Below are 20,395 nucleotides of genomic sequence, written 5' to 3'. Positions count from 1 at the left end.
CATTGAAAAAAAGATAATAACGCAGCTCAGACGAGCAATACATGTTAAGATTTTAAAACTAAAAATAGAAGAGAAAAGAAGAAGCACAGAGGAAACAAATATTCTCAAACCGGAAGCAACTAATAAAACAAGGCCGGTTAATATGCATAAACATTAAATGATCGATTCACCGTTAATAAGTCAAGATATACTATAAAAAAATAGTGTTAAGAAAGTGTAAATGTGGAGTATCGAACCATTACTTGCCTTGCCATAACAGCTTCTAACCACTAAACTATCTAAGGATTTAAAATATATGTGGCCGATAAAATACTAAACCAAATTATGGCCGGAAGCATGAGCTTCCCTCGCTTCTGCTCAGGGCCGCTTCTGGGAAACATCATAATGAAACTACTCCACCACCACGTAAGACTCTTTAAAGTCGCAAAAACGTGATGTGTGTAAACTCGGATCTTAGCTTGAACACGAACAGAAACTCTGTCTAAAGAATAACTCTCTTTATTATGTGTTTAGAAAATAACTCAAAACTAAACACCTTGAATCTCTATTCCACCACATCTCTCACAACTCAAGAGACGTGTTTATATAGCAAATAGATAACTCCTATTTCTTTTTTCCTATAGTAATTAGATATCTCCTAATACAATGAGGAATGTTAATTTGCCTATTTCCTAAACCGACTTGTTTAATGGAAACTTAGGCTCCAAGCTATTGAAGCTTACCCAACACTCTTAAGGCCATGCGGCGACTCCTAGAGCAGGGCCGAATGTAGAAGTGATAACTACTGGATGTATAAGCGCATAAAATTATAAATTTGAATGGACACAGATAAACATTAGGCCATCTGAAACATAGTTTTTCTCTATATTTCACTCTAAAATCTAAAATATAGTAACTCTATTATATAAATAGATTTATTCTAATAATATAAAGTATCAGTGCCGATTCTAAGATTTTTATGATCCAATACGAAATTATAAAATAGGCCCTTAAATAATATAGAAAATTAATCCATAAAAACCTTAAGTTTATAACAAAAATTACAGTATCATTGAAACTATCGTAAAAATTTAGAGCAATTGCAGCCAATATACACGTTCAGAAGTTTAATTGCATACCAAGTGGGATACTGTTTCCACTTTCAGATATCCCAATATTAGCCATATACTGAAGGCATGACTATCTGACTCACCTATAAAGTAGGGTAGAGTTTGTAGATAGATAGTAATAATTACATTACCCGCGTGAACAACACGGAAACAAGAAAAGACAACAAAGATGCAAAGAATCATGTAAGAGTATTATTTGCGCACACTGTTCATCAGCTTTATCTTTCTCTCTCTTTCCATCAGGTTTGCTTAGACTGAGGGAATAATCGTAGGAAGCTCTGTTCATCACCTCTTTTGGTCTCTCTTTCCTCATCTCTTTTGATTGAAAAAATATATTGTGCGCAGAAGCTACGGCGATACGAGCAGGAAACAATGGTCTCCGCCCGCTTAATTGATGCTGATGATAGTTCTGAAGATATAACAACGAAGCCTATTCCGGAGTTGATGTTTGCAGCAGGGGAGGAGCCAGTAGGGGTGAGGGTTCTTACCTATCAATCGTCAGGTGCCATAAGATTTGTGTAATCTAGCTTCATATAGGCCCTAGATCCTACGTAGGGGAGAGACTTGTATTTTCGAAGTTGCTCATTTATCCGGTTACCTAAATATATAAGTTATTGCATTGGCAGCTAAATAAATTTATATTCTTTTTAAAAGGAATAATTTTATACATAAGATTATTGCAAGATAATTATGAACTGTCTTGATTTTTAGTATATATGACTTGTTAATTTGATTATAGATTATAGCTGCAAAATGTGGAAAAGAAAAGCATATTTACGAAAATATATGGAGCCAGGTAATGTGAAAAACGTGGACCAAGAATGTGGTGACACAACATTTACTTCCTATTTATATAACAGGTAACAAGAATTTCAGTCCACATGATTATAATGGTAACACTAATATCAAATCATCTTTTGATGATATTTTATTTTTATATACTTTTTTTTTGCAGAAATTGCTATGTTTAAACATTTAAAAGTTTTATGGATATATATAAAACTAAAAGTTGATGTCAGATATTACAAATTTTAAATTGAAGAAACAGTAGCTATATTTGCTATTGACTATTGGTCGGAAAAAAATCTAAACCTGAAAAATTAAAGCGAATTCGATCCAAAAAATTAGTACCAAATTTAAATCGAAACTGGTTAAAATATCTGAATGGATTCAAAATTTTGAAATCTAGAGAACCAAACTCAATCCTAATTAAAATATTTCAGATATCCAAATATATCTGAATCAAATCAGATGTATATACTTTTTTTTGTGGGTAATCAGATGTATATACTAGAATATATTAGCTATTTTAGATTTCATATCCAAAAAAATATCCAAAATATAAAAGTTATTTTGAAGTTGTCCAAAATATTTAAAAATATACAGAAATAGTCAAAAGTAAAGACCTAAAGTAGATAAAAATACTTATAACACCAAAAATACTTAATAAATAAATATGTATATATATATAATCCATCCAAATATTCAACTCAAACCAATTTTTAATTTAAGCTTACATTACTCAAATTAATATGTTATATTTTTTTTGATAAATTTAAAGTATATATGAGTTTTGACATTTTAAATAATTTTTAAACAGATTATACAACGCGAACTGAATCCAAAGATCCGAATCTGAACCAAAATTTATAAATATCCAAATGGAGCTGAAATCTTTAACCCAATAAACCGAAAACTTAGGCATGGACATTTTAATCTGAACCCGAAAGAACCGGAACCGACCAAAAAATACTTGAACCGGAACCGATCCAAAATTTTATAAGTACCTATTGGATCCAAAATTCTTCTACCCGAAAGAACCGGACCGAAAAGAACTGATCTGAATAGACCCGGACCAAAAAGAATCGATCCAAATAGATCTGATCCGATAAGAACCAGTTCATAACCGAATTAAAAACATGAATATCCAAAACTATGTTTTGTAGTGTTCAATTTTCTATAATTTTATTTTATGATTTAGTTGAGATATTTTTTGTTAACAATATTTGTTATTATTTTTGTAACATTTTCAAGTAATAGGAAGTTTTAAATATAAATTTTAAAAATATTTTATTTTAATAGTTTATTTAAGTTATTTTGTAATATTTTAGATATACTTGACATGTTTTAATTAAATTTGATGGAATTTTACGTATTTCTTGTCTTTTTAGATTCTAAATACCCCAACTCGACCCAAAAAATAGAAATTCCCTTCGATGACTCTTTTTAGTTTATCTTCACAAAAATAACATTCATAGAGCAAAAATGATCAAAATAGGTTTTATTAAAAGATAAAATATGCATTTATACTATTTTTGATTAACTAATCTAGGCTTAAGGTTTAAAGTTAAGAGGTAGATTTTGGTATGGGTTTCAAATTTAAAAAAATAAAAAAAATATTAAAATTTTCAAAACGAAAAAAAACTATTTTGGTCATTTTATTTTTTGAATGCTATTTTGTGACAAATTCAAAAAAAAACTATTCGAGAGAATTTTCTTCCAAATGGACCGAAACAACCAGAACTGCCACCCCTACTACTTGGTCATATATAATCTTTGGTTATAAACTTTTAATATAGATAAGAAAGGAAGGAAATATCACAAATAGGCCCCACGTCCCAAATCCAACTCGCGTGAGACATAAACATCTTCTGTTTTGTCTGCTTGTTTTTCCCTCCCTGTATATAAAGTTATAAACACAATAGAGTGTAATCTCCCTTCATCAACCTCAATCTTCTCTTCTTCAATTCCGTTAAAGCTCCCTCCTTTCCGTCTCCGTTTCTTTTCATTTTCCCGAGAAACTTCACATAAGATGCCTGCTATAGCTTGCGTCGATACTGGTTACGTTTTTTCCGGCGATAGCTCTCTCCCCACCGCCGCTGACGTGTTTATCCCGACCTCACCAACTTCCACCTTCTCCGACATCTCTTCCCGTTGGAATCCCTCTCTCTCCGCCTCTCTCTACCGCATCGACTGTTGGGGAGCTCCTTACTTCACCGCCAACTCTTCCGGTAACATCTCCGTCCGTCCTCATGGCTCCGACACGCTTCCTCACCAAGACATCGATCTTCTCGAAGTCGTTAAGAACGCGACGGATCCCAAACCCTCCGGTGGTCTGGGGTTGCAGTTCCCTCTCATCGTACGGTTCCCTGACGTGTTGAAGAACAGGCTCGAGTGTCTTCAGTCTGCGTTTGATTCCGCGGTTAAGAGCCAGGGGTACGGTTCTCATTACCAAGGTGTTTATCCGGTTAAATGCAACCAGGACCGGTTCATCGTGGAGGATATCGTGAATTTCGGTTCTTCTTTCCGGTTTGGTTTGGAAGCTGGTTCTAAGCCGGAGATCCTACTCGCTATGAGTTGCTTGTGTAAAGGTAACCCTGATGCCTTTCTTGTCTGCAACGGATTCAAAGATAGTGAATATGTTTCTTTGGCTCTCCTCGGGAGAAAGCTTGCGTTCAACACTGTGATTGTGCTCGAGCAAGAACATGAGCTTGACCTGGTTATCGACCTTAGCCAGAAGATGAACGTGAGGCCTGTCATTGGGTTAAGAGCTAAGCTTAGAACCAAACAAACTAATCATTACGGGTCAAACTCAGGTGAAAATGGCAAGTTCGGATTGACTAGTAGTCAGATTGTTCGTGTCGTGACGAAGCTTAGGGAGTCTGGTATGCTTGACTGCCTCCAGCTCTTGCATTTTCACATTGGCTCAATGATTCCATCGACTTCGTTGCTCTCTGATGGTGTCTCCGAAGCTGCTCTTATTTACTGTGAGCTTGTGCGTCTTGGTGCACATATGAGAGTTATTGATGTTGGTGGTGGTTTGGGGATTGACTATGATGGGTCTAAGTCTGGACAAGCTGATCAATCTGTTACTTATACACTCGAGGAGTATGCTGAAGCTGTTGTATCTTCCATCAGGTAAGCAAAGTCAAACATTCGCTTAGGGCAGATTATTCTACATAAAATTTAAAGGCATGTTTACAAAATATTCTTTTATATAATATTTTGATAAGATACATTTTTTTTAAAGAATTGTTATAACTTGAAACTGAATTATTACTACTAATATTCTTAAAACTAAAATCAACTAATTGCAATGCAAATAAATCTTTGAGTATATTTTCCTTTTTGTTTAATTTTTGTCTCTTATTGTTTTTTATAATTGTTTTTTGGTTAAGACTCATGCTTTTCGTATGATAAGCATTAATTGTATGTACAGATTATTTTAATATACTATTAATTATTTTGTGTTCTTTTACCTATTATAAATAATAAATTAATAAATATACATTATAACTGTTATGTATATAACTAAATTGGGGCACCACATGAATTAAAACAGTTACTTTTATTTATTTATAATTATTTTATGGTAAATAAATCTACACAATCACATATATATATAATATATAGTATATCATTAAAGTTGAATGATACTAATATAGATATATAGTATACTTTAACATGACTATTTATTTAATGAAGCTTCTTGTTATAGTTTTATGATCATTTATATATTTTTATAAAAATATAAATCATTGATAATAAAATTTCCAATGTGAGATTTTTAATAATTTTAATAATATTTAATCATTTTAAAAATTCAATGCAAATTTTGTAATTCAAATATTAATTTTTCAATGCTTTTTTTACAAATTTTGAAATTAAAATATTTATATATTTCATATGATGTATGATATATAGTTTAATTAAAATAATACTAAATAGATATATACTTTTAATTTGAATATATATTAATGAGATTTTTTATTCATATGGTTTTATGATTATTTGTATTTTGTTATAGCAAAATTATTAAATTATTAGTCACAAAAAATTGATGTGTGACTTTTAATAGTTTTAGTAATTTTGTAGATTTTTTTTAAAAAAGTATAACATATTTAGGAAAGAACTAAAATTTATTATATGGTTAATATAATTTTCTAATTTATTTTCATAATATAAAATTAAATAAAAATAAGATAGGATGCATAATTGTTATCAAAACTTTATTATTCAAATCATTTATTATGCAATAGAATTAATTTTATGGTTAATTTAAAGAAGTATGATATATGTTTTCATTGACTAATTTAATTTTCTAATGACTATAAAATATATTTTAGTGATGAACTGATGACATGTGTTGTAGATAAAATGTTATAATGTTTTTCAAATAATATATAAGGGATCATTGTGATACAAAATATACTATTCCTAAATCCAAATCACTATTGATATCATTGTGATTACTTTCTCTTAGTATACTATTATTTACTTCAAATTGATTAGTATAAATTTAAATTCATCATTCAAAACTATTAAGAATATGATAAATAAACAAAATTACCAAAAATATGGAGAAAATGACAAATCATTAAAATCATTTTTCAAATAATAGTATAGATAGATATATAGATACCAAATAAATCATATTCGGTAAAATTTTCTATCAATAAATTAATTTACATAATAATAAATTTTTAATATTTATTGTAAATAATTAAATAAGTAAAAATGATAATATTTTGCAGGTATGTGTGTGACCGGAGATCGGTGAAACATCCGGTGATATGCAGTGAAAGTGGAAGAGCAACAGTTTCTCATCATTCTGTGCTGATCTTTGAAGCTGCCTCGTCAGTTAAACCAACGGCTCATCAACCGAGTGCTGCTGTTGATATTCAGTTCCTGCTCGAAGGTGAGGAGGATCTATACGCAGCTGTGATGCGTGGAGACCAAGAAAAGTCTCTACTTTACGTGGAACAGCTGAAACAGAGATGTGTTGAAGGTTTCAAAGATGGTGTTTTGAGCATCGAGCAGTTAGGTTCTATTGATGGGTTATGCGAATGGGTTTTGAAGGCTATAGGCGGGTCTGATGCGGTTCAGACTTACAACATCAACCTATCGATTTTCACTTCGACTCCTGACCACTGGGGGACGGTGGGACAGCTGTTCCCTATAGTTCCTATCCATAGGCTTGATGAAAAGCCTGGGGCTCGTGGGATCTTGTCTGATTTAACTTGTGACAGTGATGGGAAGATCGTTAAGTTCATAGGCGGCGAGTCTAGCTTGCCGTTGCATGAGATAGACAGCTATGGAGGTGGGGGAAGGTACTTATTGGGTATATTCCTTGGAGGGGCCTATGAAGAGTCTATGGGTGGAGTTCATAATCTGTTTGGTGGGCCAAGCGTTGTCCGTGTCTCTCAGAGCGATGGACCACATAGCTTTGTTGTAACCAGAGCCGTGCCTGGCCAATCCTCTTCTGATGTTCTTCGAGCAGTGCAGCATGAGCCTGAGCTAATGATTCAGACACTAAAGCACAGAGCAGAGGAAGTGATGCATACCAAAGGAGGTGGCCAAGAAGACGAAGATGAGAATGAGTACAAGAATGTGGCTGCTTGTCTTGACCGTTCGTTCCACAACATGCCGTATCTCGCGACCGAGGAGGGCATCATTGAGTAACTACTCTCTTTCAGCTGCGATCAATAACCTTGGCTTTTACTACTGCAATCATGACGGCTTTGATGTGGTTTGTATTTGCAGTTCAGTTATCATTTTAAGTTTATTCAATAAATTATCGGAATAATGATACGACGTGATCCTTAGTTGTATTTGTGCAAGGTTTTTAATTTTTTTTCAATAAATTATTTGTGGTTTGTTTTGTAGTTTACAGATATTTGATTTTTCGATTTGATTTGCTTGGCAAAAATAAAAATATCTGATATCCGAAAAAAATTATAAATATTTAGGAATAATTTACAAATATCTCATCTATTTTGGTCCACTTTAGAAGATCAAATTAGTCAGCTATTTGTCAAAAGAGGAGACAAAACAAATAAACAATGTATGAGAGTTCCGTTCAGTTTAAGCCCACGTTTTTCAATATGAAAAAAAAAAAGCCAAATGTAAAAACAAAACTTAGCATGATTTGTTTTTTCATAATTGGAACATCCATGATACACATGGTTGGAAGCTAAAGAGCAGCCGGAAATATAAACCAAGTTGGAAACAAGAGTGTCATACTAGAACGAAACATCTTTAAAAACTACAATTGGTTCCTCAAAGTCTCAACCTTGAAAGTCTTTGATAAATCTTCTGAAACATATGCTTCAAATCTGCAATAGATAAACAAACACCATTGAAAGTTAACAACTTAGTAGTTCCGCTGGGCATCAGAGAAAATGATCCAACTTACTTTAGTGATGGGTATGAGAAACTAAGGGTTCATGGGTTGTCTTCTTGACCGTAGTTGTACACAATCTCAATCTGCATCAGCCCACACAAAAAAGATCAGAGAACTTGTGAATGAGAGAAAGTGAGATCATAAAAAGTGACGAGATTACCCCAGCAGGAGGAGTGGGGTTTCTACAGAACTTTGAGCCACCAGGTGCCCATGGAACTACAAAAAGAAATCATGGGGGTCATTTAAATTCCAACTCAAGAAGTGAATCGTCCCATCAAATCAATAATTGGTTTAAAGATGATATATACCGATATAAGGATCAGGGTGTCGCCACTTGTCGTACTCTGCTTCACCATGAGCAATCAGTTTGTCGATTCTGTCAACATCTTCCTACGTTACCATATATCAATGGATAAACAATGAGAAACAGAGACAAAACAACATAATCAAAACGTAAATTCACAAAAACCAATGTTGTAGAAGATCAATACCACATCTTGGTTTGCATTGAACTTCTCGCGAAGATCAGAAGCCTGTAAAGGGAACGAAGATCAATGAACAAAACAAAAAAAAACAAAATGGCGAGATCGGTGAAACGAGAATAGCCACCGGAGGAGATCTGAGGCCGGGGAAAAAAATACTTACGTCGCGGTAGAAAATGTGGCGATGGACAGCCCAATTGAGAGTATCCTTGAGAGCACGTCGATAGAGGATTCGAACCCTCTCCTTCTGCGCCGCTCGCCGCGCGAAATACGCCGCCGAGGATACTCCGCTCATTTTTTTTTTTTTTGTTTTCTGATTCCCGATTTTGATTTCGAGTCTCACTTACACTCTCTTTCTTCTTCTTCCTCTAACCTTCTGGACGGATTAGAGGGACAGATGAGAAAGTCTTAGATGAGCCTGTTATTGGAAAAAAGTTAGGCCCATAGGTAAAGGACTTGAAGAACAGCATCGGATGATTGGGTGGAATGTTGTTTAATAGATTGGGCCTAATCCCATACGATGATAAAAAAAGCTCCGTTGCCGGGACTCGAACCCGGGTCTCTCGGGTGAGAGCCGAGTATCCTGACCAGCTAGACTACAACGGACTGTTGGCTGTGTACTTATCTGTAGCTAATAGGAACCAAAAACTACCAAATATTCTGAGGCCATTTAGATTATGAGAGACTTGCGTTTCTCGTGGATACTTTGATTTTTCTTAATTTGTTTTAGTCTGCGCTTCATACCATCTTTTGTTGTTGAACTAGTTTTAGGGACGAAGTATCAAGAGTGTTTGCAAAGGCAGATCACGTGCTGTATGAAAAGTTCTCTTGGAGAAACCGAGCAAAACATGATTCAGAGACAAGTTCTTGAGTAATGGATACGCTTGGGGAAGATCAGACAGAGACAGCACGCGATAAAGCTACTCTTCTCTTGATATTTTGTTTATGAAATAAAATCTTTTTGAAACTACCGACCAAAGGGTCCATGCATGGAAAACTGTGGTCCTTCTATTGTAAGTTTCTATGTAGCAGATTATATAAAGTAATAACTTGAAGCTACAAGATTAAATTCAGTATATGATATGTCATATGTGCATGCTATTATGCTGTGGTTAATCATGTTGTCACCATTCTAAAATTAAACATTTGTATGCTTGTAAAAGTCTATACCACTTCAAATGGACCAAAATCATTCTAAGTAGTAGTGGTGGTGGTCTCTCGCATCATTAAAAAATTACATAATCTTGTTTTATAGAGAACCCGTTTTTTATAGACTAATTCCAAAACAGCTTCTAATGTAATGAAGCACGTTGTTAAATTACACTTACACAACACTAGAGATAATGCTAAAAAAGTAGGTTTACATTTTACCTAAGTCTTCTCTACCACTTGGCTGCCGAATTTGACTTGGTCTGATTTAGTAATAGCTTCACCTGTTCCTTCAACCAACTCTTTACTCTTTCTCAATTCCAGAACCTTCCTATGAAGGTTTGAGTGAATCTCATTAGAGAACGTCGGACTATCCGCCGGTCTGTATTCGGGACATAGCCTACCTGACTTGAAGCGAACTCCACAGGCGTTACATAAGGTTTTTGGACCGACCGGACCGGTTCTCCACTGAGGTGTGGTGTTTGTCCCACAATGGCTGCATCTTCGTTGAAACACAACTGCTAGTTCTTGTTTCTTCTTCTTCTTCTTCCACTGCTGCTCTCCTGCTGCATGTTGGTTAGTTGAAACGACTGGCCAGACCCTGTCGCCGGTTAAGCTGTTCCGAGGCCGTTTGGTTCTTGGTTTAACCGGAATTCGAGATGAGAAGCTTGGTTTGGTGTTGTGGGTTTGTGTTAAGAGAAGTGAGACTTCTTGTGATGAACAATCATCAACAACACGAGATACCCATTCAAGCTCTTCCACATCTTCAACCTAAAAGAATCAGAAAATAATAAATAAAAATTCAACTAAATTTGCTTTAATTATTATAAGAAATATATTAAAGTTACCGGCAAAGCAGGAAGTTGGTCAAAGATGCAAGGTTGTGAACTAAAGATACAACAATCTTGTTCTTGTTCTTCGTGTGATGAAGAAACAGAGACAAGTTCTTCTTCTTCTTCTTGAACTTCTTCTGAGAAATCGAGGAAACACTCAACAGAGAAATCTTCAGCAGAAGAAGTTCGGCTTAGTTCCTCAGACACAACCACTTGATGTTTGATAGCTTCTCCTCTTAGACTTGCCTTTAGGGCTCTAGCTTCTGTCCACAGCTCCATTCACTCTTTCTTTCATACACACATACATATAAAATCTTTTAAAGTTTCAACACGTCTTTGTTCTCACAATTACAACAACCATGAATCATACATATAACATATACAAGCGAAATAAAGTAGCTAAAGAAAGCTAAGCTTTATTATACACAAAACCGTCTGCGCATGCAAACTTTTTCAAAAAATTAGAAAGAGAGAGAGAGGTATGTGAAGGGATATGCTTATCATAATTCTTTACCTGATAAAGATGAAAAGCTGAGAGAAGGCGAAGAAACAGAGGAGAGAAGATAGATAAGTAAATGAGTAAAGTAAGAGGGGGGCACTGAAATTAAAGGAAAATCCTTGAATGGGTTAAAAGGTGAAACAGAGACTTTGTGTTTTGTGTGTGTGATGTGCTTCCAATTCCAAAAGTTAAAGCTCTTTTTTTCTTTTTCTTAATGGTCTATAGGAATATTACAAAATCTTTTTTCATGTATGATTCTTAAGATTGGAGTTTGGGAATCAATGGGTCCTTTTTTCTTCGAAATCAGGGTTAAGTCTAATCCATTTAATAAATAAAATCATTCATGGAGCCATCGTTTTTATTTCTATAGTATTTACACTATTTAGCACATGACCGTAGACTAAACAAACCAGCACCAAGACTGAACATTAACGTCTGAACATTAACGTCACACTCTGGGCTCCATTCATCAAACTACTTCCCATATCCATAACTTGGTTTTATCTGTAAAGCTATTCCCAAGGTAGTGTTAGACCATCTCTATTAGTGAACTCCACAGGGGAGGTTTACAAGACAATTTTTATTATAATTTTTTTTTACTATTTGATCTTTTTTCAAAAAAAAAAAAATTTATAATCTAACCAACTGTGGGCCGCCACATATCGTGGGACCCACGAAATAGTTAAGATATATATTCACACAGATGAATTTGGAGAAACAGGTTTATACATTTATTGGACTCCACGATTATTTTAATGTTTTTCTCTTTTTGAAAACTGTGAGAACTTGGAGTTTGAGCTTCCAATAGAGATATCCTTAGTATTGTATTTGGTTTTTTTTAGGCTCTGTATTTTCATTTGTATACGGGACATGTTATAATTGAATATTTTGTGTATATTTGAGTAAAAATTATTAAAGATAATTATTAAAATAGAATCCTATAAATAATTGGTTTTACTATTTCTAAAAGTAAGATCATTTGCTGCTATAATAATTAGTTATTTTGTCAACCTCACGTGGATGCTTGGCCTGGGCTTATCTTTCGTCAAAAATTGATAAGTCAGGTCCGTTTAACATTATTCAATACACTTTTGATTGATTTCTTGATTTTTATAATATGCTATTTTAAAAATTCTTCTGAAGTGTTATTATATCATTGGTAATTTAGCTTGATCCTTTCAAAAGAGTTGACCATATCTTCTTGCGAAATGCTGGTTACTATTAAACGGTTGAAATGCTATTTCGTTTTTTCTTAATGTATTAAAATATAAATTTGAACCAAAGAAAACAAAATTTCATAAAAAATTCAATCCAAACACTTCCTCACAACCCAAAAACAGCACAAACAAAAGTTCAACCAAACAAAACTTAAGATAAAGTTTTTTTAAAGGGGGCTTAAGATAAAGTTTCTTTTCAACAACAACAAAAAAAGTTCTTAAATCACTACATAAAAAGAAGAAGAAGAGTGTGGATTTTGGTAGTGATAGGAATGGAGAAGATGCACACCACCCTTGGAGTGGAGTTCATCAAAGCGACCACTATAGCCAAATCCTTTAAATATAATGTTGTATAACAAAAATACCTATCAATATAAAGTATTTTTCTTCTAATTATACAGTCTTTCCTTTTTAGTTTATGTTTACTAAATCGAATTATTATAATCTTCACCAAATATATATTTTTAATTAGCTAGCTTACTGTTTTTAAACTGAAGAGTCCTAATGTGGAATCTTTTTGTTTCATATGTAATATTCTATGTTTTATAGACTCTTTCGTTTATGTAATTAGATTCTAGCTCTGAATTCATACAAAGTAGACCAAACCCTTCTGCTTAGATATAACAAAAATATGGAAGGATCGTCCCATTATATCTTTAGAATCATAATGGAAGTATGGAACTAAATATACCACTTTAGACTTTACATCCCCAACCTTCAAGAGTAGGGGTTGGTATTATGAACTAGTCGTTACGATCACTTAGTTTGGAACTGATTTTATTTTGGCCAACCTTCGTTGGTGGTGTTATACTTATATTTGTATACTTCTTTATACAAATTCATGCATCTTTAACTTTTTTTAAAATTTCGAAAGCTAGTGTATACCATTCTTTTTGGCTGATTAAAGTTTTTTTTGTAAAATAAGTGAAAAAAACGTATAATAATACCAATACGAAAAGAAGAAACAGGCTGGTAAGGTGAGGAGTGACGAGTAGGAGATGGGGGCAAAAGGAGAACGTGTCATAGTTTCCTCTTACTCATCCACTCTTTTTGCATCATTCATCACTAGCCTTTTTTCATTTTCTTTGTTCTGCATCAAGGAAAAACATGTGTGTATAACCAATGCAAATTCTCGAATTATTGATCTTTGTTTTCTTATGTTGAAGCAACAAGCATATATAATATCACTATATATAAGTATTTCTGTTAGGTTAATCATATCCAATCCAGGAGGAATGTTAAATCTGCAAGTGTACCACGAATTGAAGTTGCATTTCTTGTTAAATAGAATTTGAGAAAATTGGATTGAAGAATACAACTTGAGACAATAAAGAAGGTGAAATATGCTAAACAGGAAGAGTACCAATAAGAGAGAGAAAAAAAGAGTTCAAAACCTGTCACCACTGAACTAGAGTTCTCCTAACAAAACCTCTATAACAATGGCGACAAACATTAGATTAAAAAAAAAAACGAAAAGGAAACAAATCTATAATCCTCTAAGCTCCGATGATTTCAGTTGGCTCTTCAGCTATAGTTTCATCTGCTGGCCTGTCTACCTTCACACCAACATCCTCTGCCGTGTAGTCACCATGCACCTAACAAGAAAAGGGAACAAAACAAAGTCAGATTCAACAGTAAGACCGGGACCAATACAACAATGATTGACATTTCAAATCTTACCTCCATGAGCTTGCCGAGGTCAAATTTGGGAGCCTTGAGGATCTTGACTTTACGGATGAAAACGTTCTGCAAAGGGTAGATGCTTTGTGTGGCCTTCTCAATATCTCTTCCAATGGACTCGGGGATGAATTTGGCCACAAGCTCCTTAAGGTCGCAAGATGAAGCCTCCTTCACCATGATTTCACTCATCTTCCTGCGGATCTACAACGATCCAACAATAAAAAGAACATGTCAAATCTCATCACAGACTTGTTTTTAAAAATATGTTTATATAATTATAACCTGGCGGATTTGGCTGGATTGAGCATAACAAGTACGCTTGACCTGGTTTGCACGCCTCTTGGTGAAACCAATGCAGAACAACCTCAAGGTGTAACTGTCAGTGGTCTTCACATCGACATGGGCTTCAATCAATGTCTGCCACTTCTTCACCAAGGATCTCAGCTTATCCGGTGGTGAAGTCCATACCCTAACAACAATTTGTTTTTACATTTGTCAACTACTGGCAAAACCAAAAGTCTAATTACAAGAAAAAAGAGTCATTGAACATACCCAGAATTGGGTCAAGACATTCCTGCCCTGGACATCTTCAGCTCTGAGACGGATCTTCCTGTAAGAGTGGTCCTCATCATTTTGGAGATCAGGAAGAGATACCTCAAAAACCCTGTGTTTCAATCCCTCAGAGGCAATCTGAAAATCACATACACATATACTTTAAATTAATGAAACCAACCAAAAGCTAAATTCCTTTCTCTACCAGAAGTGAGTGAACCCTAATCAATTAACTACCTTGGTACCCTGAGTCCTTGAAACAAGAGTCTTGCCAACATTTCTGATTTTGAAGTTAGAAGGGGCCTTGATATCGTACCAATCCTTCTTGGAGAAAGGATCAACACTGCCATCATCATCATATCATCAACATTAACTCAAACATACAGATTTAAAAATGAAAACGTTTATAAATGTTTACTTACATCTTCTTCTTGCCTCCTTTACGACCCTTGGAGATCCTCTTGTTCTTCCTACAGAATGAGAGAGATTCAGATACAGAATCTAAAAGAGTGATCTAGGTTAAGAGAGAGTATAGGAGCATACCCGACAGCCATGGTTAGGGATCTTCAGAAGGTGCCGACGACCACCGAGCAAGCAAAGATGAAGAAGAAGCGGCTTCCACAACTGAGATAGTGAAAACCCTAATTACAGTAAGCTTCTCCTTAATATATAGCTAGGGTTTAGCACGGCCCAGATTTGTTTCCCCTCGCTTTTTTAAATTTTTTTTAAAGCTACTGGATTTGATTTTCAGGCCCAATGGGCTTATATAGTCCAGTATACAAACTTTTCGAAACTTCCGTCTCATCTAGAGACTCTTTGTTTTTTTTTAAGTAGTAGGAAATTGAAAAAAATTCGAAAGCAGAGAAAAATTCTTGGTGGGAGGCCAACGCGATTTGACGAGATCGAATCTCTTTCGTAATCGAAGAGAAGTCGAAAGGTGGAAGGAGAAAGAGAAATTGCCAAAAAAAAAAAAGAGCTGTGAAATCACAGATTTGAGGCGATGGATGCAATAAGAAAACAAGCGAGCAGGCTGAGGGAACAAGTCTCGAGACAGCAGCAGGTCAAAAACTCTCGCTTTTACCCATTTTGCTTTAGATCCCCTTCCTTATATTTATGTTCTGTACAAACTTCTTGAATCAAATCAATACTGTGATGACGAAAGGAGCTAACTTTTTTGGGGGGGATCAATAGAGTTTTGACTTAATGAGCAAAATTGGATCTGAGTGTGTGCTTTTATTCGATTTGATACTTTGATTCACTGTACGATTGGGATTGTAATCAAATCAATAAAATTAAGTTTCTGGTACTTGCGAGTGCTCTGACTTAGTTTTCTTTGTGGAATTACTCTAATTAATGGGTTAAAAGGCTGTGTTCAAGCAATTTGGAGGAGGAGGACATGGCTCTGGTTTGTCCGATAATGCTGAACTTCATCAGCATCAGAAACTAGAGAAGCTTTACATTTCCACCCGTGCTGCCAAGGTTCCTTTTTTTCTTCCTTTTGAAAATCTCAAGTTTTGTGCAAAACTATCAGTTCGTACTCATGCCTTCATTTTGATTTTCAGCATTACCAAAGAGATATTGTTCGTGGGGTTGAAGGTTATATTGTCACCGGGTCCAAACAAGTTGAAATAGGTGATTTGTTGCCTTCTTGAGTGTTGACGTACAGTATGTTCTTATGTTAGATGTGAGTTTGCTCACATGCAATCGCTTTCATTTTCCACTTATTGTTCCTCAGGGACGAAACTGTCTGAGGATAGCAGGAAATATGGTTCAGAGAACACGTGTACAAATGGTAACGTCTTGACTAAGGCTGCACTGAGCTATGGCCGTGCTCGTGCACAGATGGAGAAAGAGCGTGGAAATATGTTGAAGGCTCTGGGTACACAGGTTTGTCTTTCTCATCTTCCACTCAAAAATGCTACGCTTTAGTACCTTTCAAGTCAAAATATTTTGCATCGTTGCATGTTATATAAAGAATTACTTTCCTACCATCAGTAGTGGAATGACTGCCATTTGTTGGAATTATTATGATTTATCTGCTATTCTTTGGTCACATCTTGTATCTATGGATGATCCTTAAAGTTGATTTAGTTCCTGATGTTTACTTCCTTCTTTCGTAATTGCAATTTAGCTACTATAGTCACACCTCAATTCTGGAATGTTTACCTGAAACGTTTAGGTTGCTGAGCCATTACGGGCAATGGTCATGGGAGCTCCGCTGGAGGATGCTAGACATCTTGCACAACGTTATGATAGAATTCGCCAAGAAGCTGAAGCTCAGGTACCATGAAGCATTTTGATTGTCTTTCTAGAACTAGCCATGCCCATATATTGTAGAACTTTTACTCATGCACCCGCTTTAAATGTAAACAGGCTACAGAAGTTGCCAGACGCCAAGCGAAGGCGAGAGAGTCTAACGGCCATCCTGACATCTTGACGAAACTGGAATCTGCTGAAGCAAAACTTCAAGACCTAAAATCAAATATGACAACATTGGGGAAGGAAGCCGCTTCTGCTTTATCTTCCGTTGAGGATCAACAACAAAAATTGACTCTTGAACGACTTATATCAATGGTAGTGTGATTAGTCAAAAGCTCCGTTTTTTTAGGTTTAACTTTGCTTAGCTTGCCCATCCATATGTACTTCTTATCTCAAGGTTGAATCCGAACGTGCCTACCATCAAAGAGTCCTCCAAATACTTGATCAGCTGGAAGGAGAGGTTGGTGTTCATTAGTTTTACAGCTTTCAACTTCCTGTCATAGTGATAGTATTCTTGTGGAATACTCAATTCATACTAGGGGCGAAACTGAACATTGTGTGAACGTACAGATGGTATCTGAGAGGCAACGTATTGAAGCCCCCACTACTCCCTCAAGTGCAGACAATATGCAGCCACCTTCATACAATATGCCGCCACCTCCATCATATGAGGAAGCAAATGGAGTGTTTGCATCTCATATGCATGACACGTCAACAGATAGCATGGGTTACTTCTTAGGAGAGGTATGGTACTCAGCCTTCAGTTTTATCTATTACTTTTTTTCTCTCTAGTCTCTCACAAATAACTGATACCTTCCTGCTTATACTGGTTGTTCGAAGTTTATAAATCAGATGTTTATAAACTGTTTCTATAAAATGTTTCTGTTGTAACGTATTGTAACGTCTTTAATAAAACATTTTCAGGTCTTGTTCCCATATCACGGTGTGACAGATGTCGAGCTGAGCTTAACAGCTGGTGAATACGTTGTTGTTAGAAAGGTTTGACAGTAAACCAACAATATCATATATAATCGATATAGTTTTTTCAAGATTAACTGTATGTATGTATGTATGATAACAAATTTGTGTGGTTGATCATTGTCAGGTTACTGGTAGCGGATGGGCGGAAGGTGAATGCAAAGGCAAAGCCGGTTGGTTTCCTTATGAGTACATTGAAAGAAGGGAACGAGTTCTTGCTAGCAAAGTCTCTGAAGTCTTCTGAGAAAATTGGAATGGTAAAGCGTTGTGGTTCCCTTTGCTGGTTTGCTTCTGTAGAAGAGATGTGTGTGTTCTTTAGAAAGAAAAAAATGAAAGAGAGAAAAGATTCACCGGGCAAAACAGAAGTCCATGTTTATGAGATGATAAAGAGCTGATGCAGGTTTCTGTGATTTTTTGAATTTGATAGTGATGCCACCTGAAGGAGAGTTCAATTTTATGTATTTATTTCGATATTGGATTTGGATCTTGTCTTTTGCATTTGATGTTAATGCCTAATCTCAATTTATATTCATATGTGAATACACTTCCTTTTTGGATTTTGTCTGTTACTTTTTTTTTCTAATTACTTTGGCATTGTGATTCTTTTTTCTCTAAGTTCATATCCGTGTTTGTTCAATTTACGCAAATGATCACTACAATCAACGTTGGAATTTGGTGTTTGTACATTAATATCATTCTTAACATCAACATACTTGAAGAAATGTACGTTTCTTTCAAACTACGGATGCGATAAAACATGAAAAAGAAGGCAGTAAGTAAATTACAGAGTCTCATGGAAACAGAGCAAAACTAAGCGTTGTAAAAGGACCACAAGAAAAAGATACGTTACGTGAAGTTTTATAAAATCTTCGAGAGGTCTTGTAGATACACAAAGACTAGTATGGCCAGTAGAGGCACAAGCATTAGAATCTGCCAATATAGAAAGGATGATTAGTAAAAAAACTACGCTATAAGTAATTATATATTTTGATGAAAACATGATTAATATATTAACTTACAAAGAGAGCCATTGATTGAGTTTCGCCGTTAACGTAAGATTTTCTGACCAGAAAAAAATAAAAAAAGATAAGATTCATTAGAACTTCAAATAAAAAGAAGAAAAAGAGGTCACCTCTTGTGAAGGTCTCCATTTTCTCTGCAGACTTTCTCGATAGTTTCCAGTCGTTGAAGCGTTTTCATGGCATTTGGATCGTTCTTGTCCACCTATTAAAATATGGCAATATGCAAAAACTAGCACTTTCATATTCCAAATACCAACATAAACACGAGATATACTAAGTACATTTGAGAACAAGATCAAATTTCACAGGACAATGTACCTTTGTCTTTAGCATGTGAGAAAAATCATAGAATGCACCATAGACATCATCCATTGTCTTTGTGCGATCAATCACTTTGGCAATTAGACCTAAACAACATACACAAATCTTTTGTAAATAAATCAGTTTTCACATGGCAAATGTATGTAACATAACTCAGCTATTAGTTGACTCACAAACTAATGATCAGCTTTCGATTCTAGTTAAGCCTTACGACTTAGTTGATGAAAATGTGTTTTAAAGATTGCAAAACCATACTTGAGATATTTTTTCAGGAAAAAATCTTACCTCGCCTGAGTTTCACGACGCCTCTAAATACTTGTACATTGTTATAGCACAATGCAAGTGTTCCAATCGCCACAATCTAACAATCAATGCGGAGAAGAAAATAATATACAAACATCTCAACTATAGATGTTTTAAAGCAAAAGGTAAACATATTATAATTAGACTGTCAACGCTAAAGAATATATATGTGTCAAATTTTATTTTCTCCAACCTGTGGGATTGCACAAGACTTAAATATTGCAGGATCACGCAATCCAGCCATAGATTTCAAGCAATCTTCAACATGAATCAATGCATTAGTGACCATTTCATTCAAGCACTGCACTGCTTTTGTTGAGTTCTCCTCATTTTTTAACTCCTGCATTGTAAGAATCCACAAAATAAAAGAAAAGTCACATTGTGTTTTTATAAGATTTTAACATGATATCTCTAGATGAGAGCTTGAGAGTGAGATGTATGAACCTCGAGCTTGTTAACATATTTTCCCCAAATCTCACGAGGCCAAAACATGCGTGGTTTAGGTATCTCATTAACGTCTTCAAGGTAATCTTTGATAATGTTTGTTTTCTAGCAAATAAGATATAGACAGTTTCTTTTAACCAAAATTTTGTAACAGAATAATCTCAAAACATGTCATATTTGTGATGATCATATGATACATACTTGGAGAAATAAACCTGTAGAATTGGAAATCTGCTTCCAGTCTGGAGTCAGTATTTCTAATCCTGAAGCGAGCAAGAGTTTCGACAAACCTAAACCCACTAGTCCAGCTGCATAATGGCAGTATTCATCATAATCATAAACCGTTTCTACCTGTCCATACAAA

General features: G+C 35.0%; 6 protein-coding genes and 1 non-coding gene across 8 annotated transcripts in view; 2 read left to right on the top strand and 5 right to left on the bottom strand.

Moving 5' to 3' along the window:
• The first annotated feature begins 1,310 nt into the window (after positions 1-1,310).
• On the top strand, positions 1,311-7,774 carry LOC130508385 (arginine decarboxylase 2-like). Its single transcript, XM_057003873.1, has 3 exons — positions 1,311-1,583; positions 1,849-5,027; positions 6,644-7,774. The coding sequence occupies exons 2-3, from the start codon at positions 3,922-3,924 to the stop codon at positions 7,569-7,571; spliced, it is 2,034 nt and encodes a 677-aa protein (XP_056859853.1). The 5' UTR covers positions 1,311-1,583; positions 1,849-3,921; the 3' UTR covers positions 7,572-7,774.
• Positions 7,775-7,941: 167 nt separating this feature from the next.
• On the bottom strand, positions 7,942-9,122 carry LOC130508386 (NADH dehydrogenase [ubiquinone] 1 beta subcomplex subunit 9-like). The gene is made up of 6 exons (XM_057003874.1): positions 8,938-9,122; positions 8,784-8,825; positions 8,601-8,682; positions 8,453-8,508; positions 8,305-8,375; positions 7,942-8,224 (listed from the first exon to the last, which is right to left on the bottom strand). The coding sequence occupies exons 1-5, from the start codon at positions 9,067-9,069 to the stop codon at positions 8,334-8,336; spliced, it is 354 nt and encodes a 117-aa protein (XP_056859854.1). The 5' UTR covers positions 9,070-9,122; the 3' UTR covers positions 7,942-8,224; positions 8,305-8,333.
• Positions 9,123-9,307: 185 nt separating this feature from the next.
• Positions 9,308-9,380, bottom strand: TRNAE-CUC (transfer RNA glutamic acid (anticodon CUC)). The gene has a single exon. It is a non-coding gene; the product is annotated as a tRNA-Glu (tRNA).
• Positions 9,381-9,997: 617 nt separating this feature from the next.
• LOC108825983 (GATA transcription factor 3) lies at positions 9,998-11,469 on the bottom strand. Of its 2 annotated transcripts, none has more exons than XM_018599346.2 (3): positions 11,271-11,469; positions 10,772-11,044; positions 9,998-10,694 (listed from the first exon to the last, which is right to left on the bottom strand). In XM_018599346.2, exons 2-3 carry the CDS (start codon positions 11,033-11,035, stop codon positions 10,146-10,148), a joined length of 813 nt encoding a protein of 270 aa, XP_018454848.1. In that variant the 5' UTR covers positions 11,036-11,044; positions 11,271-11,469; the 3' UTR covers positions 9,998-10,145. The 2 variants fall into 2 exon arrangements, with proteins under 2 accessions (XP_018454848.1, XP_018454857.1); XM_018599355.2 differs by having other exon boundaries at positions 10,772-11,040; positions 11,271-11,464.
• Positions 11,470-13,732: 2,263 nt separating this feature from the next.
• Positions 13,733-15,387, bottom strand: LOC108824736 (40S ribosomal protein S3a-2). Its single transcript, XM_018598131.2, is given in 8 exon segments — positions 13,733-14,067; positions 14,153-14,353; positions 14,435-14,602; positions 14,604-14,621; positions 14,705-14,842; positions 14,942-15,047; positions 15,127-15,174; positions 15,248-15,387. Coding segments are annotated over 8 exon segments (789 nt in total). The 5' UTR covers positions 15,259-15,387; the 3' UTR covers positions 13,733-13,968.
• A 168-nt stretch (positions 15,388-15,555) lies between these two features.
• On the top strand, positions 15,556-18,543 carry LOC108842647 (SH3 domain-containing protein 2). The gene is made up of 10 exons (XM_018615628.2): positions 15,556-15,764; positions 16,070-16,183; positions 16,267-16,336; positions 16,440-16,591; positions 16,884-16,985; positions 17,078-17,278; positions 17,361-17,423; positions 17,534-17,707; positions 17,888-17,962; positions 18,069-18,543. The coding sequence occupies exons 1-10, from the start codon at positions 15,705-15,707 to the stop codon at positions 18,183-18,185; spliced, it is 1,128 nt and encodes a 375-aa protein (XP_018471130.1). The 5' UTR covers positions 15,556-15,704; the 3' UTR covers positions 18,186-18,543.
• Positions 18,544-18,600: 57 nt separating this feature from the next.
• The window catches only part of LOC108842645 (inactive squalene synthase 2), a 2,985-nt gene continuing 1,190 nt past the window's right edge, over positions 18,601-20,395 (bottom strand). The window contains exons 6-13 of the mRNA XM_018615625.2: positions 20,233-20,382; positions 20,032-20,136; positions 19,781-19,927; positions 19,570-19,645; positions 19,282-19,370; positions 19,074-19,165; positions 18,961-19,003; positions 18,601-18,871 (exon numbers count right to left, since the gene is read on the bottom strand). Coding sequence (XP_018471127.1) covers positions 18,800-18,871; positions 18,961-19,003; positions 19,074-19,165; positions 19,282-19,370; positions 19,570-19,645; positions 19,781-19,927; positions 20,032-20,136; positions 20,233-20,382 — 774 coding nt within the window. The 3' untranslated portion in view covers positions 18,601-18,799. The remainder of the gene's footprint in view (positions 18,872-18,960; positions 19,004-19,073; positions 19,166-19,281; positions 19,371-19,569; positions 19,646-19,780; positions 19,928-20,031; positions 20,137-20,232; positions 20,383-20,395) is intronic.

This window comes from Raphanus sativus, chromosome 2 (genome assembly GCF_000801105.2).
Source record: "Raphanus sativus cultivar WK10039 chromosome 2, ASM80110v3, whole genome shotgun sequence".
Taxonomy (NCBI): domain Eukaryota; kingdom Viridiplantae; phylum Streptophyta; class Magnoliopsida; order Brassicales; family Brassicaceae; genus Raphanus; species Raphanus sativus.
The sequence above is the reverse complement of the archived record's forward strand: the minus strand, read 5'-3'. Positions and strand labels throughout refer to the sequence as shown.